Source organism: Salmo salar, chromosome ssa02, assembly GCF_905237065.1.
Source record: "Salmo salar chromosome ssa02, Ssal_v3.1, whole genome shotgun sequence".
Lineage (NCBI taxonomy): Eukaryota > Metazoa > Chordata > Actinopteri > Salmoniformes > Salmonidae > Salmo > Salmo salar.
Window position 1 is genome coordinate 2,483,309 of NC_059443.1, and position 26,183 is coordinate 2,509,491.

Consider the following 26,183-nt stretch of genomic DNA (forward strand, 5'->3'; position numbering starts at 1 on the left):
CACACACACACACACACACACACACACACACACCACACACACCCTATCGGATGGCTTATTCCACGCTGGCTTATTCCATACTAGGATGGCTTATTCCCTTATCGGATGACTTATTCCATATCGGATGACTTATTACGCATCGGATGACTTATTCCATATCGGATAGGCCTATTCCCATATCGGATAGCTTATTCCCTATCGGATGGCTTATTCCCTATCGGATGGCTTATTCCCTATCGGATGGCTTATTCCATATCGGATGGCTTATTCCCTATCGGATGGCTTATTCCATATCGGATGGCTTATTCCATATCGGATGGCTTATTCCATATCGGATGGCTTATTCCATATCGGATGGCTTATTCCCTGGCTTATTCCCTATCAGATGGCTTATTCCCTATCGGATGGCTTATTCCCTATCGGATGGCGTATTCCATATCGGATAGCTTATTCCCTATCGGATGGCTTATTCCCTATCGGATAGCTTATTCCATATCGGATGGCTTATTCCCTATCGGATGGCTTATTCCCTATCGGATGGCTTATTCCATATCGGATGGCTTATTCCATATCGGATGGCTTATTCCCTGGCTTATTCCCTATCAGATGGCTTATTCCCTATCGGATAGCTTATTCCCTATCGGATGGCTTATTCCCTATCGGATGGCTTATTCCCTATCGGATGGCTTATTCCATATCGGATAGCTTATTCCATATCGGATGGCTTATTCCATATCGGATGGCTTATTCCATATCGGATGGCTTATTCCCTATCGGATGGCTTATTCCCTATCGGATGGCTTATTCCATATCGGATGGCTTATTCCATATCGGATGGCTTATTCCCTATCGGATGGCTTATTCCCTATCGGATGGCTTATTCCATATTGGATGGCTTATTCCATATCGGATGCCATTTAAACCAACTGGGGTAGTTAGAGATTATTCCCTATCGGATTCCTAGTCATTTATCAGTATGCCTAGTGTGTGTCTCTCTTTCACTCTCTGTCTCTCTTTTTGTCTGTCTGTCTGTCTGTCTGTCTGTCTGTCTGTCTGTCTGTCTGTCTGTCTGTCTGTCTGTCTGTCTGTCTGTCTGTCTGTCTGTCTGTCTGTCTCCCTCTCTCTCTCTCTCTCTCTCTCTCTCTCTCTCTCTCTCTGTCTCCCTCTCTCTGTCTGTCTCTCTCTCTCTGTCTGTCTCTCTCTGTCTCCTCTCTCTCTGTCTCTCTCTCTGTCTGTCTCTCTCTGTCTCCTCCCTCCCTCTCTCTCTCTCTCTCTCTCTCTCTCTCTCTCTGTCTAAGTGTTGGTGTCTAGGTGGGTCTGTATCTGACTGTAACTAAGTGTTGGTGTCTAGGTGGGTCTGTATCTGACTGTAACTAAGTGTTGGTGTCTAGGTGGGTTGCAGGGACTTATTGAATCACCTTCATATTTAAACATGATGATGCTGTAATGTTTGGTATGGAGTCTTATGTAATGCGTTCTCCCATCTGAACACCAGGGGGCAGTGGTGGTCTAAGAAACAACAGTGTTGCTACAGTAACGTTTCCAGCAATAACCTACAGCATGGAACTCACACATTACATCACTCTCTGGGCCCTGGTCCAATGGAGTGCACTATATAGGAAACAGGGTGCCATTTGAAGCACAGTCCTTGTCTCTGATAACTGTGGATGTTGTTCAGTCCTTGTCTCTGATAACTGTGGATGTTGTTCAGTCCTTGTCTCTGATAACTGTGGATGTTGTTCAGTCCTTGTCTCTAATAACTGTGGATGTTGTTCAGTCCTTGTCTCTGATAACTGTGGATGTTGTTCAGTCCTTGTCTCTGATAACTGTGGATGTTGTTCAGTCCTTGTCTCTAATAACTGTGGATGTTGTTCAGTCCTTGTCTCTGATAACTGTGGATGTTGTTCAGTCCTTGTCTCTAATAACTGTGGATGTTGTTCAGTCCTTGTCTCTAATAACTGTGGATGTTGTTCAGTCCTTGTCTCTAATAACTGTGGATGTTGTTCAGTCCTTGTCTCTGATAACTGTGGATGTTGTTCAGTCCTTGTCTCTAATAACTGTGGATGTTGTTCAGTCCTTGTCTCTAATAACTGTGGATGTTGTTCAGTCCTTGTCTCTAATAACTGTGGATGTTGTTCAGTCCTTGTCTCTGATAACTGTGGATGTTGTTCAGTCCTTGTCTCTAATAACTGTGGATGTTGTTCAGTCCTTGTCTCTGATAACTGTGGATGTTGTTCAGTCCTTGTTTCTAATAACTGTGGATGTTGTTCAGTCCTTGTCTCTGATAACTGTGGATGTTGTTCAGTCCTTGTCTCTGATAACTGTGGATGTTGTTCAGTCCTTGTTTCTAATAACTGTGGATGTTGTTCAGTCCTTGTCTCTGATAACTGTGGATGTTGTTCAGTCCTTGTCTCTGATAACTGTGGATGTTGTTCAGTCCTTGTCTCTGATAACTGTGGATGTTGTTCAGTCCTTGTCTCTAATAACTGTGGATGTTGTTCAGTCCTTGTCTCTAATAACTGTGGATGTTGTTCAGTCCTTGTCTCTGATAACTGTGGATGTTGTTCAGTCCTTGTCTCTAATAACTGTGGATGTTGTTCAGTCCTTGTCTCTAATAACTGTGGATGTTGTTCAGTCCTTGTCTCTGATAACTGTGGATGTTGTTCAGTCCTTGTCTCTGATAACTGTGGATGTTGTTCAGTCCTTGTCTCTAATAACTGTGGATGTTGTTCAGTCCTTGTCTCTGATAACTGTGGATGTTGTTCAGTCCTTGTCTCTGATAACTGTGGATGTTGTTCAGTCCTTGTCTCTAATAACTGTGGATGTTGTTCAGTCCTTGTCTCTGATAACTGTGGATGTTGTTCAGTCCTTGTCTCTGATAACTGTGGATGTTGTTCAGTCCTTGTCTCTGATAACTGTGGATGTTGTTCAGTCCTTGTCTCTAATAACTGTGGATGTTGTTCAGTCCTTGTCTCTGATAACTGTGGATGTTGTTCAGTCCTTGTCTCTGATAACTGTGGATGTTGTTCAGTCCTTGTCTCTGATAACTGTGGATGTTCTTCAGTCCTTGTCTCTGATAACTGGGATAAAACATCATGTTTTATCACGAGGTCAGAAAGGCAGTTCTGTGTCCTGTGTTAGGTCAATATGGGGGTGTGGGGGGGGGACACACCATTCTGAATCCTCCAGGTGGACAGTTGAAGGACACTCATGTCGTGTACATTTAGTTGTGTAAACTCAGACCTCAGTATTTACTGTCTAATGTAACCTTGAAACCTTCAGGTCATATGAATATTAGAGTGTTGCCATGTCAGAATCCCTGTTTGTCTCACTCTGTGTCCTCTATTGAAAACTGTGACCTTCAATTCAAAAACAGTTACACAGTGCAAGACAGACAGACAGACAGACAGACAGGCAGGCAGGCAGGCAGGCAGGCAGGCAGGCAAGACAGACAGACAGACAGACAGACAGACAGACAGACAGACAGACAGACAGACAGACAGACAGACAGACAGACAGACAGACAGACAGACAGACAGACAGACAGACAGACAGACAGACAGACAGACAGACAGACAGACAGTTCTCTACAGTCTTCCCTATAATGTACCATCCAGTCAGCCTTGGCAGACGATGTGTTCAGAAACCACATTAGACACCAGAGGTGCAGCATGCCAAATGTCACAGACATCTCTGGAGAGATGTTAACAAACACAGACTGATCCACAGACTGAATACATTTTCATTCAACTCAATAAACTGAGTTACGACAGAGTTACAACATCATTTGTTAATGCTGCAGTAAATAGTTTAGTCTGTCTCTGTCCCTTTCCCTGCCCATGTCTCTGTGTCTGTCTCTGTTTCTTCCACTGTCTCTGTCCATCTCTTTCTCTATCGCTGTCTCACTTTCTGTCCCTGTCTCTGTCACTCTCTGTCTCTGTTTTTGTTCCTGTCTCTGTCCATCTCTTTCTCTATCGCTGTCTCACTTTCTGTCCCTGTCTCTGTCCCTGTCTCTGTCTCTATCTCTGTCTCTGTTTTTGTTCCTGTCTCTGTCCATCTCTTTCTCTATCGCTGTCTCACTTTCTGTCCCTCTCTCTGTCACTCTCTCTCTGTCTTTGTCTCTGTCCCTGTCTCTGTCTCTATCTCTGTCTCTGTTTTTGTTCCTGTCTCTGTCCATGTCTTTCTCTCTGTCTCTGTCCCTGTCTCTGTCCCTATCTTTGTCCCTGTCTCTCTCCCTGTCTCTGTCTCTGCCCTATGTCTCTGTCCCTGTCTCTCTGTCTCTGTCTGTGTCTGTTTCTGTCTGTCCCTGTCTCTGTCTCTATCCCTGTCTCTGTCCCTGTCTCTCTATCTCTGTCCCTGTCTATGTCTATGTCTCTGCCCCTGTCCCTGTCCCTGTCTCTCTGTCTCTGTCTCTGCCCCTGTCCCTGTCTCTCTATCTCTGTCTCTGTCTCTGCCCCTGTCCCTGTCCCTGTCTCTGTCTATGTCTCTGCCCTATGTCTCTGTCTCTCTATCTCTGTCCCTGTCTATGTCTCTGCCCCTGTCCCTGTCTATGTCTCTGCCCCTGTCTCTGTCTCTGTCTATGTCTCTGCCCCTGTCTCTGTCTATGTCTCTGCCCCTGTCTCTGTCTATGTCTCTGCCCCTGTCCATGGTGCTGAAAAGCCCAGCTCTCTCTCTTGCTTATCAGCATTTAACCAGCCTCCATCTGGAAAACACTCTTTCAAATTCCATGTTAATACAAGACAAGCGGCCAATATATATATATATATATTTTTTTTTAATATATATTTTTTTATGTATGAACCCCCCCCCCACCTCTCAGTTGAAGGCTGCGTTCCAAATGACACCATATTCCCTCTTTAGTGCACTACTGTTGACCATTGCTGGGCCCTGGTCAACAGTAGTGCACTAAAGAGGGAATATGGTTCCATTTGGGACACGGAGAGATGACGGAGCGTATGGTGCAAGAGGCTCACTGAACAACATCCACAGTTATTAGCTCATTATTGCTGCCTGAAAACGTATGCCACTGTTGTTTATCACAGTAGAGCAATCTGAGACTGTTCTCTCTTCTCTCTCTCCTCTCTTCTCACTCTCTTCTCCTTCTCTCTCTCTTCTCCCTCTATTCTCCCTCTCTTCTCTCTCTCTCTTCTCCCTCTCCTCTTCCTCTTCTCTCTTCTCACCCTCTTCTCTCTTCTCTTCTCTCGCTTCTCTCTTCTCTATTTTTCTCTCTCCTTTACTCTCTCTTCTCCCTCTCTTCTCTCTTCTCCCTCTCCTCTTTTCCTCTTCTCTTCTCACCCTCTTCTCTCTTCTCTTCTCTCGTTTCTCTCTTCTCTCTTTTCTATTTTTCTCTCTCCTTTACTCTCTCTTCTCCCTCTCTTCTTTCTTCTCGTGTGTTTCTGCTGGCTATCACTGAGGCCTGGTACTGTGTGATGCCCTGACAGCAGCCATTAGTCTCTGTCCAGGAGAGGAGAGGAGAGGAGAGGAGAGGAGAGGAGAGGAGAGGAGAGGAGAGGGGATATGGCAGGAGAGGTGAGAGGGAAAGGGGAGAGAGGAGAAGAAGAGAGGAGAAGAAGAGAGGAGAGGAGGAGAGGCGGGAGAGAGGGCCCCCTACAGAGAGGAGGGGAGGAGATGAGAGGGGAGAGGAGAGGACGAGAGGAGGGAGAGAGGCCCTGCCATGGTAATTGCCTTTCTGGGATAATCACTCCAAGCCAGAGCCAGGCCCCTCCATACACTGTTGGATTATTTAACCCCCCCCACTGCTGCTCCAAAACTGGTGCTCTGGAGAAGGAGTGTGGCGTCAGACTGATTATCTCTCTGTCTGTGTCCCAAATGACTCTATGTAGTGCACTACTTTTGACCAGGGCCTATAGGACTCTGGTGAAAAGTTGTGCACTTTATAGGGAGTAGTGTGCGATTTGGGATATACTCGCTCTCTCTCTCTCTGCATTCTTCCTCGTACATGCATGAACAACATCCTCCTCAAACACAGGGGACATTTTGATTGGTTAAGTCCTCCTGTCCCCCCCACACACCACCTCTCTCCTGAGTGCAGTTAATACTTGTCAGAAAAGGCAAATGGCTGTCTTTAAAAACGATAAGCACTGCTCCACAGCTATGGTGAAAATACACCACAGTGAGTACGGTTACATGCACACTATAATACCATTATTGTGGATAGTCAGATGAAGATAATAGTTGGATTAAAAACGTTTACATGCTTAGCAAGAAGAACGATTTCCCTAATAATCCTGTTTACATGGACACATCTGAAATCTGACTGGACTATGATAAATGCATCACATCGCCAATCAAAATAGACATTGTAGCACGGCGACCATGTTTATTTTATTGTTTGTATGTGAAAACTACTTCTTAAGATGCATACTTTTCAGTTGTTTATGAACTCACTTCACTGGTACTAAAGAGGGAGGCTCACTCGGCTGGTGCTACCACGTGCTGGAGCTCGGATTTTAAGGTGTTTACATGTCCTGACAATTCAAAAGGTTGTTCAGAAAACCAGGTGTTTACATGTCCTAACAATTCAAAAGGTTGTTCAGAAAACCAGGTGTTTACATGTCCTGACAATTCAAAAGGTTGTTCAGAAAACCAGGTGTTTACATGTCCTAACAATTCAAAAGGTTGTTCAGGAAACCAGGTGTTTACATGTCCTAACAATTCAAAAGGTTGTTCAGGAAACCAGGTGTTTTAATCGGCGTATGTTTACTTCTGATTTTGACCTAACGCCGATTTAAGATAGGCGGAGTAAGGTGTTTACATGACTAATGTACTATATAATCTGCCTACTGTTGTCATCAGTTAAATATCTAGTTAGTAGTGTTCATTAGTGTAAACGTACAGATTGTAGCCCCATTCCAGAGTTGTCCAGATTTTTATTTTATTTAACTAGTTAAGAACAAATTTTAATTTACAACGACGGTCTAGGAACAGTGGGTTAACTGCCTTGTTCAGGGTCAGAACGACAGATTTTTTTTTACCTTGTCAGCTCGGGGATTCAATCTAGCAACCTTTCGGTTTCTGGCCCAACGCTCTAACCACTAGGCTACCTGCCGCCCCGATATAGAGGGGATCAGACCCTAGGCTGTGTACTGGAGGTATTGCTCTGTAGGGTTCTGTACATTAGAACTATCTACATGTTATTCCTCAGGAAAACAGCCTTCATCCCATTGTCTTGTTACGAATATAAACACATCTCAGTACTAGAGGCCGTCACTACAGACACCCTGGTTCGGTTTCCGGGCTGTATCACAACCGGCTGTGATTGAGAGTCCCAATTGTGCGGCTCTACCATTGGCCCGGTGTCGTCCGGGTTAAGGGAGGGTTTGGGCCTGGGTAGGACCCGGCATTGTAAAATAAGAATTTATTCTTAACTGACTTGTCTAGTTAAATAAAGGTTCAATAAAACATTTTTAAAAATGACCTTGTATTGGAACAAACACCGCTTGCTCTGAATAGAACCATGTTCAGTGGCAATGCATTTTCATGTCAACTCAATTAGCACTTTAAAACCGAAGGATATAACAACATTCCATGTTCAATGCCATTTTCACAACCACGTTGTATAGAGAATGAATAACATTAACATTCAATAGAAAAGGAATGGAAGTAGGAATGTGGTTTTTCTTGTTTGACGGGTCGAGGATGTTGGCAATGAAGTTCAGTTCTTTTCTTAACTTCTGTTGTGATCAGGCTTTAGTGTTAAACCATATTTCTGTTCGTTATGAAGCAGAAGAAAGTGTTCCAGGAAAGCATTTTCTAACTGCCTCTAGCCGTAGTATCACAACAGCATACACTACAGTTTTATTAACCCTGGTTGATGCTTGGTAGAACTCAACTTTTAGTCCATTATGTGTTTATACATAGTCTCTGTCCCAAATGGCATCCTATTCCCTACATAGTGAACTAATTTCAACCTGAACCCTATGGTCAAAAGTAGTGCACTATATAGGGATTAGGGTGCCGTTTGGGACATAGCATTGGGCAGAGTGTAGTCAGAGTGTAGTCAGAGTGTACAGTAGGCAGGGTGTAGTCAGAGTGTAGGCAGAGTTTAGTCAGACTGTACAGTAGGCAGGGTGTAGTCAGAGTGTAGTCAGAGTGTACAGTAGGCAGGGTGTAGTCAGAGTGTACAGTAGGCAGGGTGTAGTCAGAGTGTACAGTAGGCAGGGTGTAGTCAGAGTGTAGTCAGAGTGTAGTCAGTGTGCACACTAGGCAGAGTGTAGTCAGAGTGTAGTCAGAGTGCACACTAGGCAGGGTGTAGTCAGTGTACAGTAGTCAGAGTGTAGTCAGAGTGTACAGTAGGCAGAGTGTAGTCAGAGTGTAGGCAGAGTGCACACTAGGCAGGGTGTAGTCAGTGTACAGTAGTCAGAGTGTAGTCAGAGTGTACAGTAGGCAGGGTGTAGGCAGAGTGTAGTCAGAGTGTACAGTAGGCAGGGTGTAGGCAGAGTGTAGTCAGAGTGTACAGTAGGCGGGGTGTAGTCAGAGTGTAGTCAGTGTACAGTAGGCAGGGTGTAGGCAGAGTGTAGTCAGTGATTAATACAGAGACTGTTAATCCAGCCATCAGTGAGGTGAAAGACAGTTTTATAAGCAAACCACCAGATTAAAACAACTCCGTCTCATATCATAAAAACATAACGTCGCCTTTGATGATTATCCCAGTCTGTGTGATAGATCTATCCATGATGCCTCTGTAACAGTGTAGGTTCCGTCCCTCTCTTCGCCCCAACCTGAGCTCGACCAGGGACCCTTGCACACATCAACAACTGACACCCCACGAAGCATCGTTACCCATCGCGCCACAAAAGCCACGGCCCTTGCAACGCAAGGGGAAACCCTACTTCAAGTCTCAGAGCGAGTGACGTCACTGATTGAAACGCTATTAGCGCGCACCACCGCTAACTAACTAGCAATTTCACATCGGTTACACCTCCATCCAGTCAAAAAACAATGTTAAAAACATGATGTACAAACAGACATGTCAGGTCTACATGCGTCTTTTGAATGTGTCCAGTAGCTAGCAGTCTTTGAGTTAGCTAGGCTGAGTCCCCCAGTACAACAGGAGAATAGTAGCTAGCAGTCTTTGAGTTAGCTCTGCTGAGTCCCCCAGTACAACAGGAGAATAGTAGCTAGCAGTCTTTGAGTTAGCTCTGCTGAGTCCCCCAGTACATCAGGAGAATAGTAGCTAGCAGTCTTTGAGTTAGCTCTGCTGAGTCCCCCAGTACATCAGGAGAATAGTAGCTAGCAGTCTTTGAGTTAGCTCTGCTGAGTCCCCCAGTACAACAGGAGAATAGTAGCTAGCAGTCTTTGAGTTAGCTAGGCTGAGTCCCCCAGTACAACAGGAGAAACTGGAGCAGTTGAAAGGTGGACTGTGTCCCAAATGGCACCCTATTCCTTACCTAGTGCACTTCTTTCAACCAGAGCCCTATGGGCCCAGCTCAGAAGTAGTGCACTATATAGTGAATACGTTGCCATTTGTGTTGCTGTTACATGTTACAGTGAGGAAGGAGTGTCTTAGACGTTAGACAACATGTCAGACAGGAAACAGGACTTAATGTGATCCCCTTCATCTCTCCATTCCGAATGCAAAGGTTTCTGATGACCCTTTGAAGGTCGATTAGGGGATTCAGAGAATAGAGGTTAGTCTGTCACGCTGATCTGCTAACCAATGTTTTTTAGGTGACACACAGACGGCATCCCATCTACACACTGGAGGCTGGTGTCATTTTGAATCGGAGACCGTCCCACTTTTGCTTTTTGCATGTGGCTGTGCAAGCCAATCCAAGCCAATCCAAGCCAATCCAAGCCAATCCAAGCCAATCCAAGCCAATCCAAGCCAATCCAAGCCAATCCAAGCCAATCCAAGCCAATCCAAGCCAATCCAAGCCAATCCAGGCCAATCCAAGCCAATCCAAGCCAATCCAAGCCAATCCAAGCCAATCCAAGCCAATCCAAGCCAATCCAAGCCAATCCAGGCCAATCCAAGCCAATCCAGGCCAATCCAAGCCAATCCAAGCCAATCCAAGCCAATCCAAGCCAATCCAAGCCAATTCAAGCCAATCCAAGCCAATCCAGGCCAATCCAAGCCAATCCAGGCCAATCCAAGGCAATCCAAGCCAATCCAAGCCAATCCAGGCCAAGCCAATCCAGGCCAATCCAAGCCAATCCAAGCCAATCCAAGCCAATCCAAGCCAATCCAAGCCAATCCAAGCCAATCCAAGCCAATCCAAGCCAATCCAAGCCAATCCAAGCCAATCCAAGCCAATCCAAGCCAATCCAGGCCAATCCAAGCCAATCCAAGCCAATCCAAGCCAATCCAAGCCAATCCAAGCCAATCCAAGCCAATCCAAGCCAATCCAGGCCAATCCAAGCCAATCCAAGCCAATCCAAGCCAATCCAAGCCAATCCAAACCAATCCAAGCCAATCCAAGCCAATCCAAGCAAATCCAAGCCAATCCAAGCCAATCCAAGCCAATCCAAGCCAATCCAAGCAAATCCAAACCAATCCAAGCCAATCCAAGCCAATTCAAGCCAATCCAAGCCAATCCAGGCCAATCCAAGCAAATCCAGGCCAATCCAAGGCAATTCAAACCAATCCAAGCCAATCCAAACCAATCCAGGCCAATCCAAGCCAATCCAAGCCAATCCAAGCCAATCCAAGCCAATCCAAGCCAATCCAAGCCAATCCAAGCAAATCCAAAACCAATCCAAGCCAATCCAGGCCAATCCAAGCCAATCCAAGCAAATCCAAACCAATCCAAGCCAATCCAGGCCAATCCAAGGCAATTCAAACCAATCCAAGCAAATCCAAACCAATCCAAGCAAATCCAAACCAATCCAAGCAAATCCAAACCAATCCAAGCCAATCCAGGCCAATCCAAGGCAATTCAAGCCAATCCAAGCAAATCCAAACCAATCCAAGCCAATCCAGGCCAATCCAAGGCAATTCAAACCAATCCAAGCAAATCCAAACCAATCCAAGCAAATCCAAACCAATCCAAGCAAATCCAAACCAATCCAAGCCAATCCAGGCCAATCCAAGGCAATTCAAGCCAATCCAAGGCAATTCAAGCCAATCCAAGCAGGTCAGATGTTTTCAGGATCACAGAGAGAGTGGCCCCTGAGAGTTGAAATTACATAATATAGAGTAGTATCTAGTATTCATGTTGCCATAATACATAGTAGTATCTAGTATTCATGTTGCCATAATACAGAGTAGTATCTAGTATTCATGTTGCCATAATACAGAGTAGTATCTAGTATTCATGTTGCCATAATACAGTGTAGTATCTAGTATTCATGTTGCCATAATACAGAGTAGCATCTAGTATTCATATAGCCATAATACAGTGTAGTATCTAGTATTCATATAGCCATAATACAGTGTAGTATCTAGTATTCATGTTGCCATAATACAGAGTAGTATCTAGTATTCATGTTGCCATAATACAGAGTAGTATCTAGTATTCATGTTGCCATAATACAGTGTAGTATCTAGTATTCATATAGCCATAATACAGAGTAGTATCTAGTATTCATGTTGCCATAATACAGAGTAGTATCTAGTATTCATGTTGCCATAATACAGAGTAGTATCTAGTATTCATATAGCCATAATACAGTATAGTATCTAGTATTCATATAGCCATTATACAGAGTAGTATCTGGTATTCATATTTCCTCCTTATGCATCAAGTCAGTACTGTAGCAGTAATGATTCTATACAGTCAGAGGTGAGGAAGTGAAGGGTTTTAGCAGTAATGATTCTATACAGTCAGAGGTGAGGAAGTGAAGGGTTTTAGCAGTAATGATTCTATACAGTCAGAGGTGAGGAAGTGAAGGGTTTTAGCAGTAATGATTCTATACAGTCAGAGGTGAGGAAGTGAAGGGGTTTTAGTTGAACGAGACATTGGCACATTTTATCAGAGACATTTGCATAACCATATTTCTGCAGTTATATTTCAAATTCACTCCACTCCGCTGCACTGAAAGACAAGACACATCCAAGCAGATAGTTTAATCATTCCCTGTGGTGTCATTACCCAGTTTAGGCAGATAGTAGAATAATTCCCTGTGGTGTCATTACCCAGTCTAGTCAGATAGTAGAATAATTCCCTGTGGTGTCATTACCCAGTCTAGTCAGATAGTAGAATAATTCCCTGTGGTGTCATTACCCAGTCTAGGCAGATAGTAGAATAATTCCCTGTGGTGTCATTACCCAGTCTAGTCAGATAGTAGAATAATTCCCTGTGGTGTCATTACCCAGTCTAGGCAGATAGTATAATTATTCCCTGTGGTGTCATTACCCAGTCTAGTCAGATAGTAGAATAATTCCCTGTGGTGTCATTACCCAGTCTAGTCAGATAGTAGAATAATTCCCTGTGGTGTCATTACCCAGTCTAGGCAGATAGTATAATTATTCCCTGTGGTGTCATTACCCAGTCTAGTCAGATAGTATAATTATTCCCTGTGGTGTCATTACCCAGTCTAGGCAGATAGTAGAATAATTCCCTGTGGTGTCATTACCCAGTCTAGGCAGATAGTAGAATAATTCCCTGTGGTGTCATTACCCAGTCTAGTCAGATAGTAGAATAATTCCCTGTGGTGTCATTACCCAGTCTAGGCAGATAGTATAATTATTCCCTGTGGTGTCATTACCCAGTCTAGTCAGATAGTATAATTATTCCCTGTGGTGTCATTACCCAGTCTAGTCAGATAGTAGAATAATTCCCTGTGGTGTCATTACCCAGTCTAGTCAGATAGTAGAATAATTCCCTGTGGTGTCATTACCCAGTCTAGTCAGATAGTAGAATAATTCCCTGTGGTGTCATTACCCAGTCTAGGCAGATAGTAGAATAATTCCCTGTGGTGTCATTACCCAGTCTAGTCAGATAGTAGAATAATTCCCTGTGGTGTCATTACCCAGTCTAGGCAGATAGTAGAATAATTCCCTGTGGTGTCATTACCCAGTCTAGGCAGATAGTAGAATAATTCCCTGTGGTGTCATTACCCAGTCTAGGCAGATAGTAGAATAATTCCCTGTGGTGTCATTACCCAGTCTAGGCAGATAGTAGAATAATTCCCTGTGGTGTCATTACCCAGTCTAGGCAGATAGTATAATTATTCCCTGTGGTGTCATTACCCAGTCTAGGCAGATAGTAGAATAATTCCCTGTGGTGTCATTACCCAGTCTAGGCAGATAGTAGAATAATTCCTTGTGGTGTCATTACCCAGTCTAGTCAGATAGTAGAATAATTCCCTGTGGTGTCATTACCCAGTCTACTGTGTCATCCTCCCAGAGCAGAGAGAGAGAGAGGGAGAGAGGACTTCGCAATTCATTATTTACCCCAAACCTGGGTTTAAATTGTATTTTAAATTATTCTTGATTGAGCTTTCTTGGCGTAATGGACCAATAGAAAAAAATCCCAAAACGTCAAACCCAACCTACTTGGCCCTACAGGCATGATAGAGAAAACGCTTGGAAGTATTTGAAAGATTTCAGATAGTATTTGAACCCATGGCTGATTCAGCCTACACCGTCTATAGTGTTGTGTTGTTGACTGTATAATGCAGATGGACGTTCAGTTGGACTTCACTGAGCCACAGGAAGCTGTAACTCTAATCTAATCCAGAAATACCCATGGCAACGTGTTGTTGGGTGTGTTTTAGTTAGCGTGTTGTTACCATGTTGTGACTGTGTTGATACCTGGTGTTAAGAGCAGTGTATGTTCTTCTTCTTGATTTAAAGGGATTGGACAAATCATACTAAAGCACCTGACTGGACTACATAGACTAATATACCTTAATGATCCATCTTCAGGTGTTTTCATCCGTCTTGGTTGCTACCTGGTGGTGTTAAGATTTGTAAGTCGCTCTGGATAAGAGCGTCTGCTAAATAACGTAAATGTAATGTAAATGTAAATGTTAAGAGCAGTGGTTGTCTCAGTGATGTCTTCAGGTGTTTTCATACGTCTTGTTTGCTACCTGGTGGTGTTAAGAGCAGTGGTTGTCTCGGTGATGTCTTCAGGTGTTTTCATACGTCTTGTTTGCTACCTGGTGGTGTTAAGAGCAGTGGTTGTCTTGGTGATGTCTTCAGGTGTTTTCATCCGTCTTGTTTGCTACCTGGTGGTGTTAAGAGCAGTGGTTGTCTTGGTGATGTCTTCAGGTGTTTTCATCCGTCTTGTTTGCTACCTGGTGGTGTTAAGAGCAGTGGTTGTCTCGGTGATGTCTTCAGGTGTTTTCATACGTCTTGTTTGCTACCTGGTGGTGTTAAGAGCAGTGGTTGTCTTGGTGATGTCTTCAGGTGTTTTCATACGTCTTGTTTGCTACCTGGTGGTGTTAAGAGCAGTGGTTGTCTTGGTGATGTCTTCAGGTGTTTTCATCCGTCTTGTTTGCTACCTGGTGGTGTTAAGAGCAGTGGTTGTCTCGGTGATGTCTTCAGGTGTTTTCATACGTCTTGTTTGCTACCTGGTGGTGTTAAGAGCAGTGGTTGTCTCGGTGATGTCTTCAGGTGTTGTTAAAGGCATTAGACAAGGAAGCTAAAGTAATACCAAAGCCTAGTAAAGAAATGGAATGGAATACACCTCCTGTTTATCTCAATTAAACTGCTCTTTCAGGTGTTGTTGACTCAGCCGTCTTGTTTGGCAGAGAGATTTATTTTTGACAATTTTATAAGTACACATCGCAAAAAGACATGTGCATCCTCACCCTAGTGAACCATTATTTTTTTGCTATTAACTGTCAAAATATACTGAGGATTGACAGAAAGTACTATCGTAGGTTTTCCTATGAAAACCAAATTAACCCTGTAGCTCATATCATAGTGAAATACAGTGACATCAATTTACATGAGTAGCAGATAGCAGAATATTGCTCCTGTCCGGTATTCCCTGCTTTAAACAGATAATGACTTTACCAGCCCAGCCTAGCTATGTAAATTAGCCAGGGTCTGATATCTGACTGTACTGAGCAGCTCTGTAGTTCAACCATATGTCTGTTTCCCAATTCGCACCCTATTCCTTACACAGTTCACTACTTTTGATTAGAGTCCAATGGGCCCTGGTCAAAAGTAGTGCACTATGTAGGGAATAGGGTGCCGTTTGGAACGAATTCTATGTCTGTCTGAGAGAAGCAGACACCAAAGTACCTAGTCATCCAGTCATCTTCAATGCCTAGCCAAATCTAATGGATTTAATGAAGGGGAGATATATTTTTTTGTAAATGTTGTATTTAATTTGATTTAGCATTTTTATGAGACACCCCCCCCCATTCCCCATACTAAATCACATTAAAATGTTCAGAGTTTGTAGTCGCGTTAACTCTTCTGCTTACAGTGTGTCTGTGTGGTTGGTTGGAAGGAATAGCTAGTGTTAATGAATGCAAAACATTTCCATAAAATATTCAAAGAAGACCCATTATTGCTGTGGCTGTTTCATCTTTGCTGCTAAACTTCAATCAGTTTTGCATTTGAAATGCATTAAATGCCTTTGGTAATCTAGTCTAATCTGCAAAGCAACATTTTTGTCAAACTGGTTTTATATTATTATTATTATTATTAAACACCAAAAAAATATGTAACACTTAATTTTATGATGGTATTTTTTTTAATTTCTCTTATAATTAAAATCCTTGCTTATCAAGTACTTAAAACAAGCATGCAATTGTCTTGTTTATCAGAGCCTTTAATCTTATTGTCACGTTCGTTGTAAGAAGGAGACCAAGGTGCAGCGTGGTAAGCGTACATCTTACTTTTAATAGATGAATACCGAACAAAACAAAGAAAAATACAAAACGAATGTAAAGTTCTGCAGGCGTCACAGTAGCTATACAAAAACAAGATCCCACAAAAACCCAGTGGGAAAAGGCTGCCTAAATATGATCCCCAATCAGAGACAACGAAAGACAGCTGCCTCTGATTGGGAACCATATCAGGCCAACATAGAAATATATAATCTAGAATGCCCACCCAAATCACACCCTGACCTAACCAAATAGAGAAATAAAAAGGCTCTCTACGGTCAGGGCGTGACACTTATTCTATGTACGAATCTTAAACAAATTACTCAAAAACACAGAATTAGTGTCAATGCAATTGTAAAACTGTGTGCAAATGTTATTTTTTACTGAGCTAAATATATGATAATAATGAGATAATATCTAAATATATGTTAATAATGAGATAATATCTAAATATATGTTAATAATGAGATAATATCTAAATATATGTTAATAATGAGATAATATCTACATATATGTTAATAATGAGATCATTTCTAAATATATGTTAATAATGAGATAGTATCTCATTATTAACATATATTTAGATATTATCTCATTATTAACATATATTTAGAAATGACCTCATTATTAACATATATTTAGATATTATCTAAATACTATGTTTTTAAAGCCACATTCCAGGGTCTTATTTCCAAATGGCCCTGACACTCTGTTTGAGATCTACTCCTATGAGCTGAGGTGCATGAAGGGCTGTTTTACCATGAATAATGTTACTGTCTGTGTACTGTCTGTGTCTGTGTTAATACCATGAGGTGTCAGTGTTGTGCTACGGCTGGTTAATAGTAACACCTCCTTCCTCTGATGCAGACGAGGAGGTGCAGACTGATGAAGGCCCTTTAGAGAATACAGACCAGTCTCCACAGAGTGACCTGTCCACTGAAGAGGTTAAACACAGCTCTCCACAGAGTGACCTGTCCACTGAAGAGGTTAAACACAGCTCTCCACAGAGTGACCTGTCCACTGAAGAGGTTAAACACAGCTCTCCACAGAGTGACCTGTCCACTGAAGAGGTTAAACACAGCTCTCCACAGAGTGACCTGTCCACTGAAGAGGTTAAACACAGCTCTCCACAGAGTGACCTGTCCACTGAAGAGGTTAGACAAACCTCATACTTGCATATATTGCTTACTACTGTACATGTGTATCAAGTTTCATGCTTTAAAAAAAAAGTGTACATTATTTTCTATATTATCTATAGCTCAAATACAATTGCAACTGTTTGAATGTTCAACATATTGTTTCTGAAAGACTTATGATCGGCTCATGATGATAGAATCATATTCATTTTCTAATGTACAATTAATTTCAGAAGCCAACAGAGGACAGTAAATCTACTGACACAGAGGAGAGTCCAGAGGGAGAAAAAGGTGAAAAGGAGGAGACTGCAGTAGCTGAGAACTCCACAGAGGAACAAGGTGATAACAAGGAAGAGATTACTAAGACCACAGAGGAACAAGGTGATAACAAGGCAGATATTACTAAGACCACAGAGGAACAAGGTGATAACAAGGCAGATATTACTAAGACCACACAAGAACAAGATGATAACAAGGAAGAGATTACTAAAACCACAGAGGAACAAGATGATAACAAGGAAGATATTACTAAGACCACACAAGAACAAGATGATAACAAGGAAGAGATTACTAAAACCACAGAGGAACAAGGTGATAACAAGGAAGAGTCTACTAAGACCACAGAGGAACAAGGTGATAACAAGGAAGAGTCTACTAAGACCACAGAGGAACAAGGTGATAACAAGGAAGAGTCTACTAAGACCACAGAGGAACAAGGTGATAACAAGGAAGAGTCTACTAAGACCACAGAGGAACAAGGTGATAACAAGGAAGAGTCTACTAAGACCACAGAGGAGGACTCAGATAGTGTGGTTGGGGAGAAGAGCCTGGAGACCAAGCTACAGGGAAGTCTGGAGAACCTGGTCCTGGAGAAATGAAGGATGGAGAGGGGAAGGAGAGAGAGAGAAGGAGGAGGAGGCACCGGCTAAAGCTGAGGAGGTTCAACAGATGGAAAAGAGGAGAAAGAGAAAGTGGATAGAGGAGGATGAGATGAATCATACCATGTGGAAAAGAAAGATGAGGAGGAAGTAGACAAGGAACCTGGAACTGAGACAGATTCTGAGACAGAGGAGGGAGGAAGTAGACAAGGAACCTGGAACGGAGACAGATTCTGAGACAGAGGAGGGAGGAAGTAGACAAGGAACCTGGAACGGAGACAGATTCTGAGACAGAGGAGGGAGGAAGTAGACAAGGAACCTGGAACTGAGACAGATTCTGAGACAGAGGAGGGAGGAAGTAGACAAGGAACCTGAACTGAGACAGATTCTGAGACAGAGGAGGGAGGAAGTAGACAAGGAACCTGGAACTGAGACAGATTCTGAGACAGAGGAGGGAGGAAGTAGACAAGGAACCTGGAACTGAGACAGATTCTGAGACAGAGGAGGGAGGAAGTAGACAAGGAACCTGGAACTGAGACAGATTCTGAGACAGAGGAGGGAGGAAGTGAAAAAAAATATGGAGGGTGATGCTTCAGAGACAGGAGAAGATAGAGCGGTGAAGGGAGAGAAGGATGGAGGTAAAAAGGAGGAGAAGGATGATGCAGCTACTTCAAAAAACGATGCCAAAACAGACAAGTCTGCAAAGGAGAAAGGAGAGGGGGGTGACGAAGAGGAGAGAAATGGGGAGGGAGAATCGGAATCCGATTCCAGTGAAGAGGAAGAAACAGGGAAAGAGAACAGAGACCAGGTAAAAGGTTCTAATGACAAAAGTCAAGAAGCAAAGAAGAACTGAAGTGTTGTTTACGAAAAGCCTTAGGGAGAAGGGTGACAAGACTAGCATGTAGGGAACAAAGAAAAATATCATTATAATCCACGACAACAAAACAATATTAGATACCAGGGTTCTCAACAGGATTTTATTTAACAAGGTGGTGCTGCTGAGCAAAGCGCCTCTCTTACATTCTTTGGGGAATAACCCTGATATCATATGGGATTATATGTGGGATTATATATGAATGGTTGTTTAGTTGCATAGGGGTACACAGCTATAGGGGCATTTCTATTTGAAGTATAGTATAAATGTATGTCGGCATCACCAGCAGGAAGATGATCCAACAGCTGTTATAACAATTACACAGTGCCTTTTCTCATCAAATAACCATGTAGATCTGTGGTAACTCATTGTTCTTACATGGTCATTAAGTAGGGAGTCATGATACATGACTAAGTTCAAATAGTTTCCAAGTGTTCAAGTGGTTATTATCTGTTGAAACACTGTTAAAAGGAAGTACTGTACTCTTGAGAGATGTGTCTGTTAGGCTTTTAATGTGACATCATGTTCTGTACTCTAATGATATGAAGGAGAGAGAGATAGAGAGAGATGGGGGGGAGGAGAGAGAGAGAAGAGGAGAGAGAAGAGGAGGGAGAAGGAGAGAGAGAGACAGAGAGAGAGAGACAGAGAGAGGGAGAGGAGAGAGAGAGAGAGAGACAGAGAGAGAGGGAGAGGAGAGGAGAGAGAGAGAGAGAGACAGAGAGAGGGAGAGGAGAGAGAGAGAGACAGAGAGAGGGAGAGGAGAGAGAGAGACAGAGAGAGAGGGAGAGGAGAGAGAGAGAGAGAGACAGAGAGAGGGAGAGGAGAGAGAGAGAGAGACAGAGAGAGAGGGAGAGGAGAGGAGAGAGAGAGAGAGAGACAGAGAGAGGGAGAGGAGAGGAGAGAGAGAGAGACAGATTACTGCCTTAGTGTGTATGTACTTGTTCTTTGTTTATTTATCTGTCTGAAAACGGGTATACTATTACATGTTATTATGTATGTTATATTATACTATTACATGTTGTATGATTTGCCAGTGTTTTATATAGTAGCTAGTATAATGAATAAACGACAACAATACAGTACCTCATCAAGCAATAAGAATTAAACAAGACAATACTGTACATTGTTCTGTTCCTGCAATGCTGTTCCACAACGTGCTGCTTCACCCTGTAAAAGATCATCTGTTCTCTGAAACTGTCTTGTAACAGAAGTTTAATAAACTGAAACTAAGAAAAACAATATGTGTATGTATTGAAATGATTTATAATTACAAATAACACAAGTTCACCTTTGAACCGTTTTACTGAAGCATTTATTTGGGTTGCAATTTCTGAGTCTGGTAACTCTAATGAACTTATCCTCTGCAGCAGAGGTAATTCTGAGACTTCCTTTCCTGTGGCGGTCCTCATGAGAGACAGTTTCATCATAGCGCTTGATGGTTTTTGCGACTGCACTTGAAAAAACTTTCAAAGTTCTTGAATTTTGCGCATTGACTGACCTTCATGTCTTAAAGTAATGAAGGACTGTTGTTTCTCTTTGCTTTTTTGAGCTGTTCTTGCCATAATATGGACTTGGTCTTTTACCAAATAGGGCTATCTTCTGTATACCACCGCTACCTTGCCACAATGCAACTGATTGGCTCAAATGCATTAAGAAGGAAAGAAATTCCACAAATTAACTTTTAACATGACACACCTGTTAATTGAAATGCATTCCAGGTGACTACCTCATGAAGCTGGTTGAGAGAATGCCAAGCGTGTGTAAAGCTGTCATCAAGGCAAAGGGTGGCTACTTTGAAGAATCTGAAATATAAAATATATTTTGGTTTGTTTAACACTTTTTTTGGTTATTAAATGATTCCATATGTGTTATTTCATAGTTTTAATGTCTCCACTATTATTCTACAATGTAGTAAATAGTAAAAATAAAGAAAAACCCTGGAATGAGTAGATGTGTTCACATTTTTGGCTGGTACTGTATATATTTTCATTCAGTGTGTGTGTATATATATATATATATATATATATATATATATATATATATATATATATATATATATATATTTATATATACACACTACCGTTCAAAAGATTGGGGTCACTGTCACGACTTCTACTGAAGTTAATGCCCCTCCTTGTTCGGGTGGTGTTCGGCGGTCGACGTCACCGGCCTTCTAGCAACCATTGATTAGTTTTTCATTTTCCATTGGTTTTGTCTGGTCTCTTTACACACCTGTTTCATATCCCAGTAATTATATGTTGTGTATTTAACCCTCTGATTCCCCTCATTTCTCTGTGGGTGATTGTTTGTTTGTGATGTACGTGTTGTTTCTGTATCGGTGTGCGACGGGTTATTGTTTTACCCAGATTCTTTTCTACGTTGGTTTTGGGAATAAATATTCCATTTTTTAAACCACTCTGTTTTCTCCTGCGCCTGACTTCCCTGCCACCTACATACACGGACTATGACAGTCACTTAGAAATGTCCTTGTTTTTGAAAGAAAATGTAAAAAAATTGTCCATTAAAATAACATCAAATTGATCAGAAATACAGTGTAGACATTGTTAATGTTGTAAATGACTATTGTAGCTGGAAACGGCTGATTTTTTTTAATGGAATGTCTACAGAGGCTCATTATCAGCAACCATCACTCCTGTGTTCCAATGGCACGTTGTGTTAGCTAATCCAAGTTTATCATTTTAAAAGGCTAATTGATCATTAGAAAACCCTTTTGCAATTATGTTAGCACAGCTGAAAACTGTTGTCCCTGATTAAAGAATCAATAAAACTGGCCTTCTTTAGACTAGTTGAGTATCTGGAGCATCAGCATTTGTGGGTTCGATTACAGGCTCAAAATGGCCAGAAACTCGTCAGTCTATTCTTGTTCTGAGAAGTGAAGGCTATTCCATGCAAGAAATTGCCAAGAAACTGAAGATCTCGTAAAACGCTGTGTACTACTCCCTTCACAGAACAGAGCAAACTGGCTCTAACCAGAATAGAAAGAGGAGTCAGGACAATAGTTTTCAGATGTGCTAACATAATTGCAAAAGGGTTTTCTAATAATCAATTAGCCAATTAGCAATACCTGTCAAGACATTTAGTTGTCCTGGATAAAATCCAAATTCTTGTGGTAGCAGGCGGATCCAATCACTTACCATGTTTTTTTCCTAGCGGAGACAGACGTGTCTGGATAAACAACATTATTGTAAAAGCCTAGTCACAGAGAATCCTCACATCTCCCCACAATTCTACACTCTTCCTCACAGCTTCCCACTCTCCTCCAGAAACAGCCTGTTAATTCTCCAGGGACAGAAGACGTCAGTGTGCAGCCAGTCAGTCAGACCATCCCTGTGGATCTCGTGATGTATAGCCACTGTTACTGTGACATGCTGCACTGACTGTACTAGAGACTGGTGCTGTAACTACAATAGTATGCTGCAATGATGTAATAATGTAATAATGTAATGCTGTAATAATGTAATGATGTAATGCTGTATTAGTGTAACGCTGTAATAATGTAACGCTGTAATAATGTAATGCTGTAATAATGTAATGCTGTAATAATGTAATGATGTAATAATGTAATGTTGTAATAGTATGCAGTAATAGTATGCAGTAATAATGTAATGCTGTAATATTGTAATGCTGTAATAGTTTGCTGTAATAATGTAAAGCTGTAATAATTTATTGCTGTAATAATGTAATGCTGTAATAATTTATTGCTGTAATAATGTAATGCTGTAATAGTGTAATGCTGTAAAAATGTATTGCTGTAATAGTGTAATGCTGTAATAATGTAATGTTGTAATAATGTAATGCTGTAATAATGTAATAATGTAATAATTTATTGCTGTAATAATGTAATGCTGTAATATTGTAATACTGTAATAGTATGCTGTAATAATGTAATGCTGTAATAACGTAATGCTGTAATAATTTAATGCTGTAATAATGTAATGCTGTAATAGTGTAATGCTGTAACAGTATGCTGTAATATTGTAATACTGTAATAGTATGCTGTAATAATGTAATGCTGTAATAGTATGCAGTAATAATGTAATGCTGTAATAATGTAATGCTGCAATAATGTAATGCTGTAATATTGTAATACTGTAATCGTATGCTGTAATATTGTAATACTGTAATAGTATGCCGTAATAGTATGCAGTAATAATGTAAAGCTGTAATAGTGTAATGCTGTAATAATGTAGTTGTAATAATGTAATGCTGTAATAATGTAATGCTATAATAATATAATGCTGTAAAATTGTAATACTGTAATAGTTTGCTGTAATAATGTAATGCTGTAATAATGTAATGCTGTAATAATGTAATGCTATAATAATGTATTGCTGTAATATTGTAATACTGTAATAGTTTGCTGTAATAATGTAATGCTGTAATAATGTAATGCTGTAATAGTATGCAGTAATAATGTAATTCTGTAATAATGTAATGCTGTAATAGTATGCTGTAATAGTATGCCGTAATAATGTAATGCTGTAATAATGTAATTCTGTAATAATGTAATGCTGTAATAATGTAATGCTGTAATAGTATGCTGTAATAGTATGCCGTAATAATGTAATGCTGTAATAATGTAATTCTGTAATAATGTAATGCTGTAATAATGTAATGCTGTAATAATGTAATGCTGTAATAGTATACTGTAATAATGTAATGCTGTAATAATGTAATGCTGTAATAATGTAATGCTGTAATAATGTAATGCTGTAATAGTATACTGTAATAATGTAATGATGTAATAGTATGCTGTAATAGTGTAATGCTGTAATAATCTAATACTGTAATAATGTAATGCTGTAATAATGTAATGCTGTAATATTGTAATACTGTAATAGTATGCTGTAATAATGTAATGCTGTAATAATGTAATGCTGTAATAATGTAATGCTGTAATAATTTATTGCTGTAATAATGTAATGATGTAATAGTGTAATGCTGTAACAGTATGCTGTAATATTGTAATACTGTAATAGTATGCTGTAATAATGTAATGCTGTAATAGTATGCAGTAGTAATGTAATGCTGTAATAATGTAATGCTGCAATAATGTAATGCTGTAATATTGTAATACTGTAATAGTATGCTGTAATATTGTAATACTGTAATAGTATGCCGTAATAATATGCAGTAATAATGTAAAGCTGTAATAGTGTAATGCTGTATTAATGTAATGTTGTAATAATGTAATGCTCTAATATTGTAATACTGTAATAGTATGCTGTAATAATGTAATGCTGTAATAATATAATGCTGTAATAGTGTAATGCTGTAATAGTATGCAGTAATAATGTAATTCTGTAATAATGTAATGCTGTAATAGTATGCAGTAATAATGTAATTCTGTAATAATGTAATGCTGTAATAGTATGCAGTAATAATGTAATGCTGTAATAATGTAATGCTGTAATAATTTAACGCTGTAATAATGTAATGCTGTAATAATGTAATGCTGTAATAATGTAATGCTGTAATAATGTAATGCTGTAATAATGTAATGCTGTAATAGTATGCAGTAATAATGTAATGCTGTAATGCTGTAATAATGTAATGCTGTAATCATGTAATGCTGTAATATTGTAATGCTGTAATAATGTAATGCTGTAATAATGTAATGCTGTAATAATGTAATGCTGTAATAGTATGCAGTAATAATGTAATGCTGTAATAATGTAACGCTGTAATAATTTAACGCTGTAATAATGTAATGCTGTAATAATGTAATGCTGTAATAGTATGCAGTAATAATGTAATGCTGTAATAATGTAATGCTGTAATAATGTAATGCTGTAATAATGTAACGCTGTAATAATGTAATGCTGTAATAATGTAATGCTGTAATAATGTAATGCTGTAATATTGTAATGCTGTAATAATGTAATGCTGTAATAGTATGCAGTAATAATGTAATGCTGTAATAATGTAACGCTGTAATAATTTAACGCTGTAATAATGTAATGCTGTAATAATTGAACGCTTTAATAACTACCTGTAATGATTCTACAGTGAAGGATGTGTGGGAGTATTAAGGAATGGGGACTGCTGCTGGTAAAGAAATAGCACTGGGAGGATGTGAATGAATGAATGAAGTCATCAGCTCAGTACCGGAAGGAAGTCAGAAGAAGTGAGCAGAGACACAGTGATGTGAAGACATCATTACAGTTGCAGAGAAAGCTGCTGCTTCCTCTCTGTGATGTCAGGGATGTAGACCTACATTATGGATGAGCTGTATGCCTCTCTGTGATGTCAGGGAGGAACGTAAAGCCTACATTATGGATGAGCTGTATGCCTCTCTGTGATGTCAGGGAGGAACGTAAGGCCTACATTATGGATGAGCTGTATGCCACAGCTTTGAAGAGTAGCTGTGGTGAGTTTCTGTGGTATGAATTTGTGAATACATGTTGATGTTATGGATGGAAGGTCTGTGTAATGAGTTATTACATGATGTTAAAGGATGGAAGAACTGTGTAATGAGTTATTACATTATGTTATGGATGGAAGGTCTGTGTAATGAGTTATTACATGATGTTATGGATGGAAGGTCTATGTAATGAGTTATTACATGATGTTATGGATGGAAGGTCTGTGTAATGAGTTATTACATGATGTTATGGATGGAAGGTCTGTGTAATGAGTTATTACATGATGTTATGGATGGAAGGTCTGTGTAATGAGTTATTACATGATGTTATAGATGGAAGGTCTGTGTAATGAGTTATTACATGATGTTATGGATGGAAGGTCTGTGTAATGAGTTATTACATGATGTTATGGATGGAAGGTCTGTGTAATGAGTTATTACATGATGTTATAGATGGAAGGTCTGTGTAATGAGTTATTACATGATGTTATGGATGGAAGGTCTGTGTAATGAGTTATTACATGATGTTATAGATGGAAGGTCTGTGTAATGAGTTATTACATGATGTTATGGATGGAAGGTCTGTGTAATGTTATTATGAAAGAGCACATGACACAACCCCTGAAAATAAAATGTCTAAAATGTGCTTTAGAATCCTCATGGATTGATCACCGTAAGAGACCGTTTGCAGCAGCCCCTTTCCCCGTCCTATCTGCAGCCGCACAGGTTGGGAATGAGACAGAGAGAGTCACACACAGCCTAGAGAAACCATTAACCTGGTGAGTCATCAAACGCTGTGAGCGTCCTCCAGTTCTATTTCTAGGAGCACCGTTTATACCCTCCGTCCCTCTCCCTCGCGTCTCTTTCTCCCGCCAGCCTCTTCAAGCTGCTAGAAATAACAAGGTCATGTCTCTACTTCCCTTCAAAAGTCCTCTTCCTGTGTCTTTACAGGATGTTGATAATAACAGATGTAATGTAAGACAATAACAGTGGTTGGGTATACACTATGTATTAATATTACCATAACAAAGAGCTTAAGGACATAAAATGGCGGACAGAGATGAGACAGTTGATCAGAAAACAGAATCGTCACCAGGAGTAAGCTGCTGATAATTCCAAGTTGTATTTATTATGTTATATGAAAAATAGACATGTAATAT

At 40.6% G+C, this 26,183-nt stretch overlaps 1 protein-coding gene across 3 annotated transcripts in view; it reads left to right on the forward strand.

Annotated features, from left to right (window-relative positions):
• LOC106592848 (doublecortin domain-containing protein 2) overlaps positions 1 to 18,279 on the forward strand; it is a 37,553-nt gene extending 19,274 nt beyond the window's left edge. For 2 of the 3 annotated variants that reach the window (XM_045696602.1, XM_045696603.1), the window contains exons 7-8: positions 16,618 to 16,904; positions 17,120 to 18,279. In XM_045696602.1, the coding sequence (XP_045552558.1) occupies positions 16,618 to 16,904; positions 17,120 to 17,764 (932 nt within the window). In that variant the 3' untranslated portion in view covers positions 17,765 to 18,279. The remainder of the gene's footprint in view (positions 1 to 16,617; positions 16,905 to 17,119) is intronic. The other variant, XM_045696604.1, reaches the window with a different exon arrangement.
• Positions 18,280 to 26,183: the final 7,904 nt, after the last annotated feature.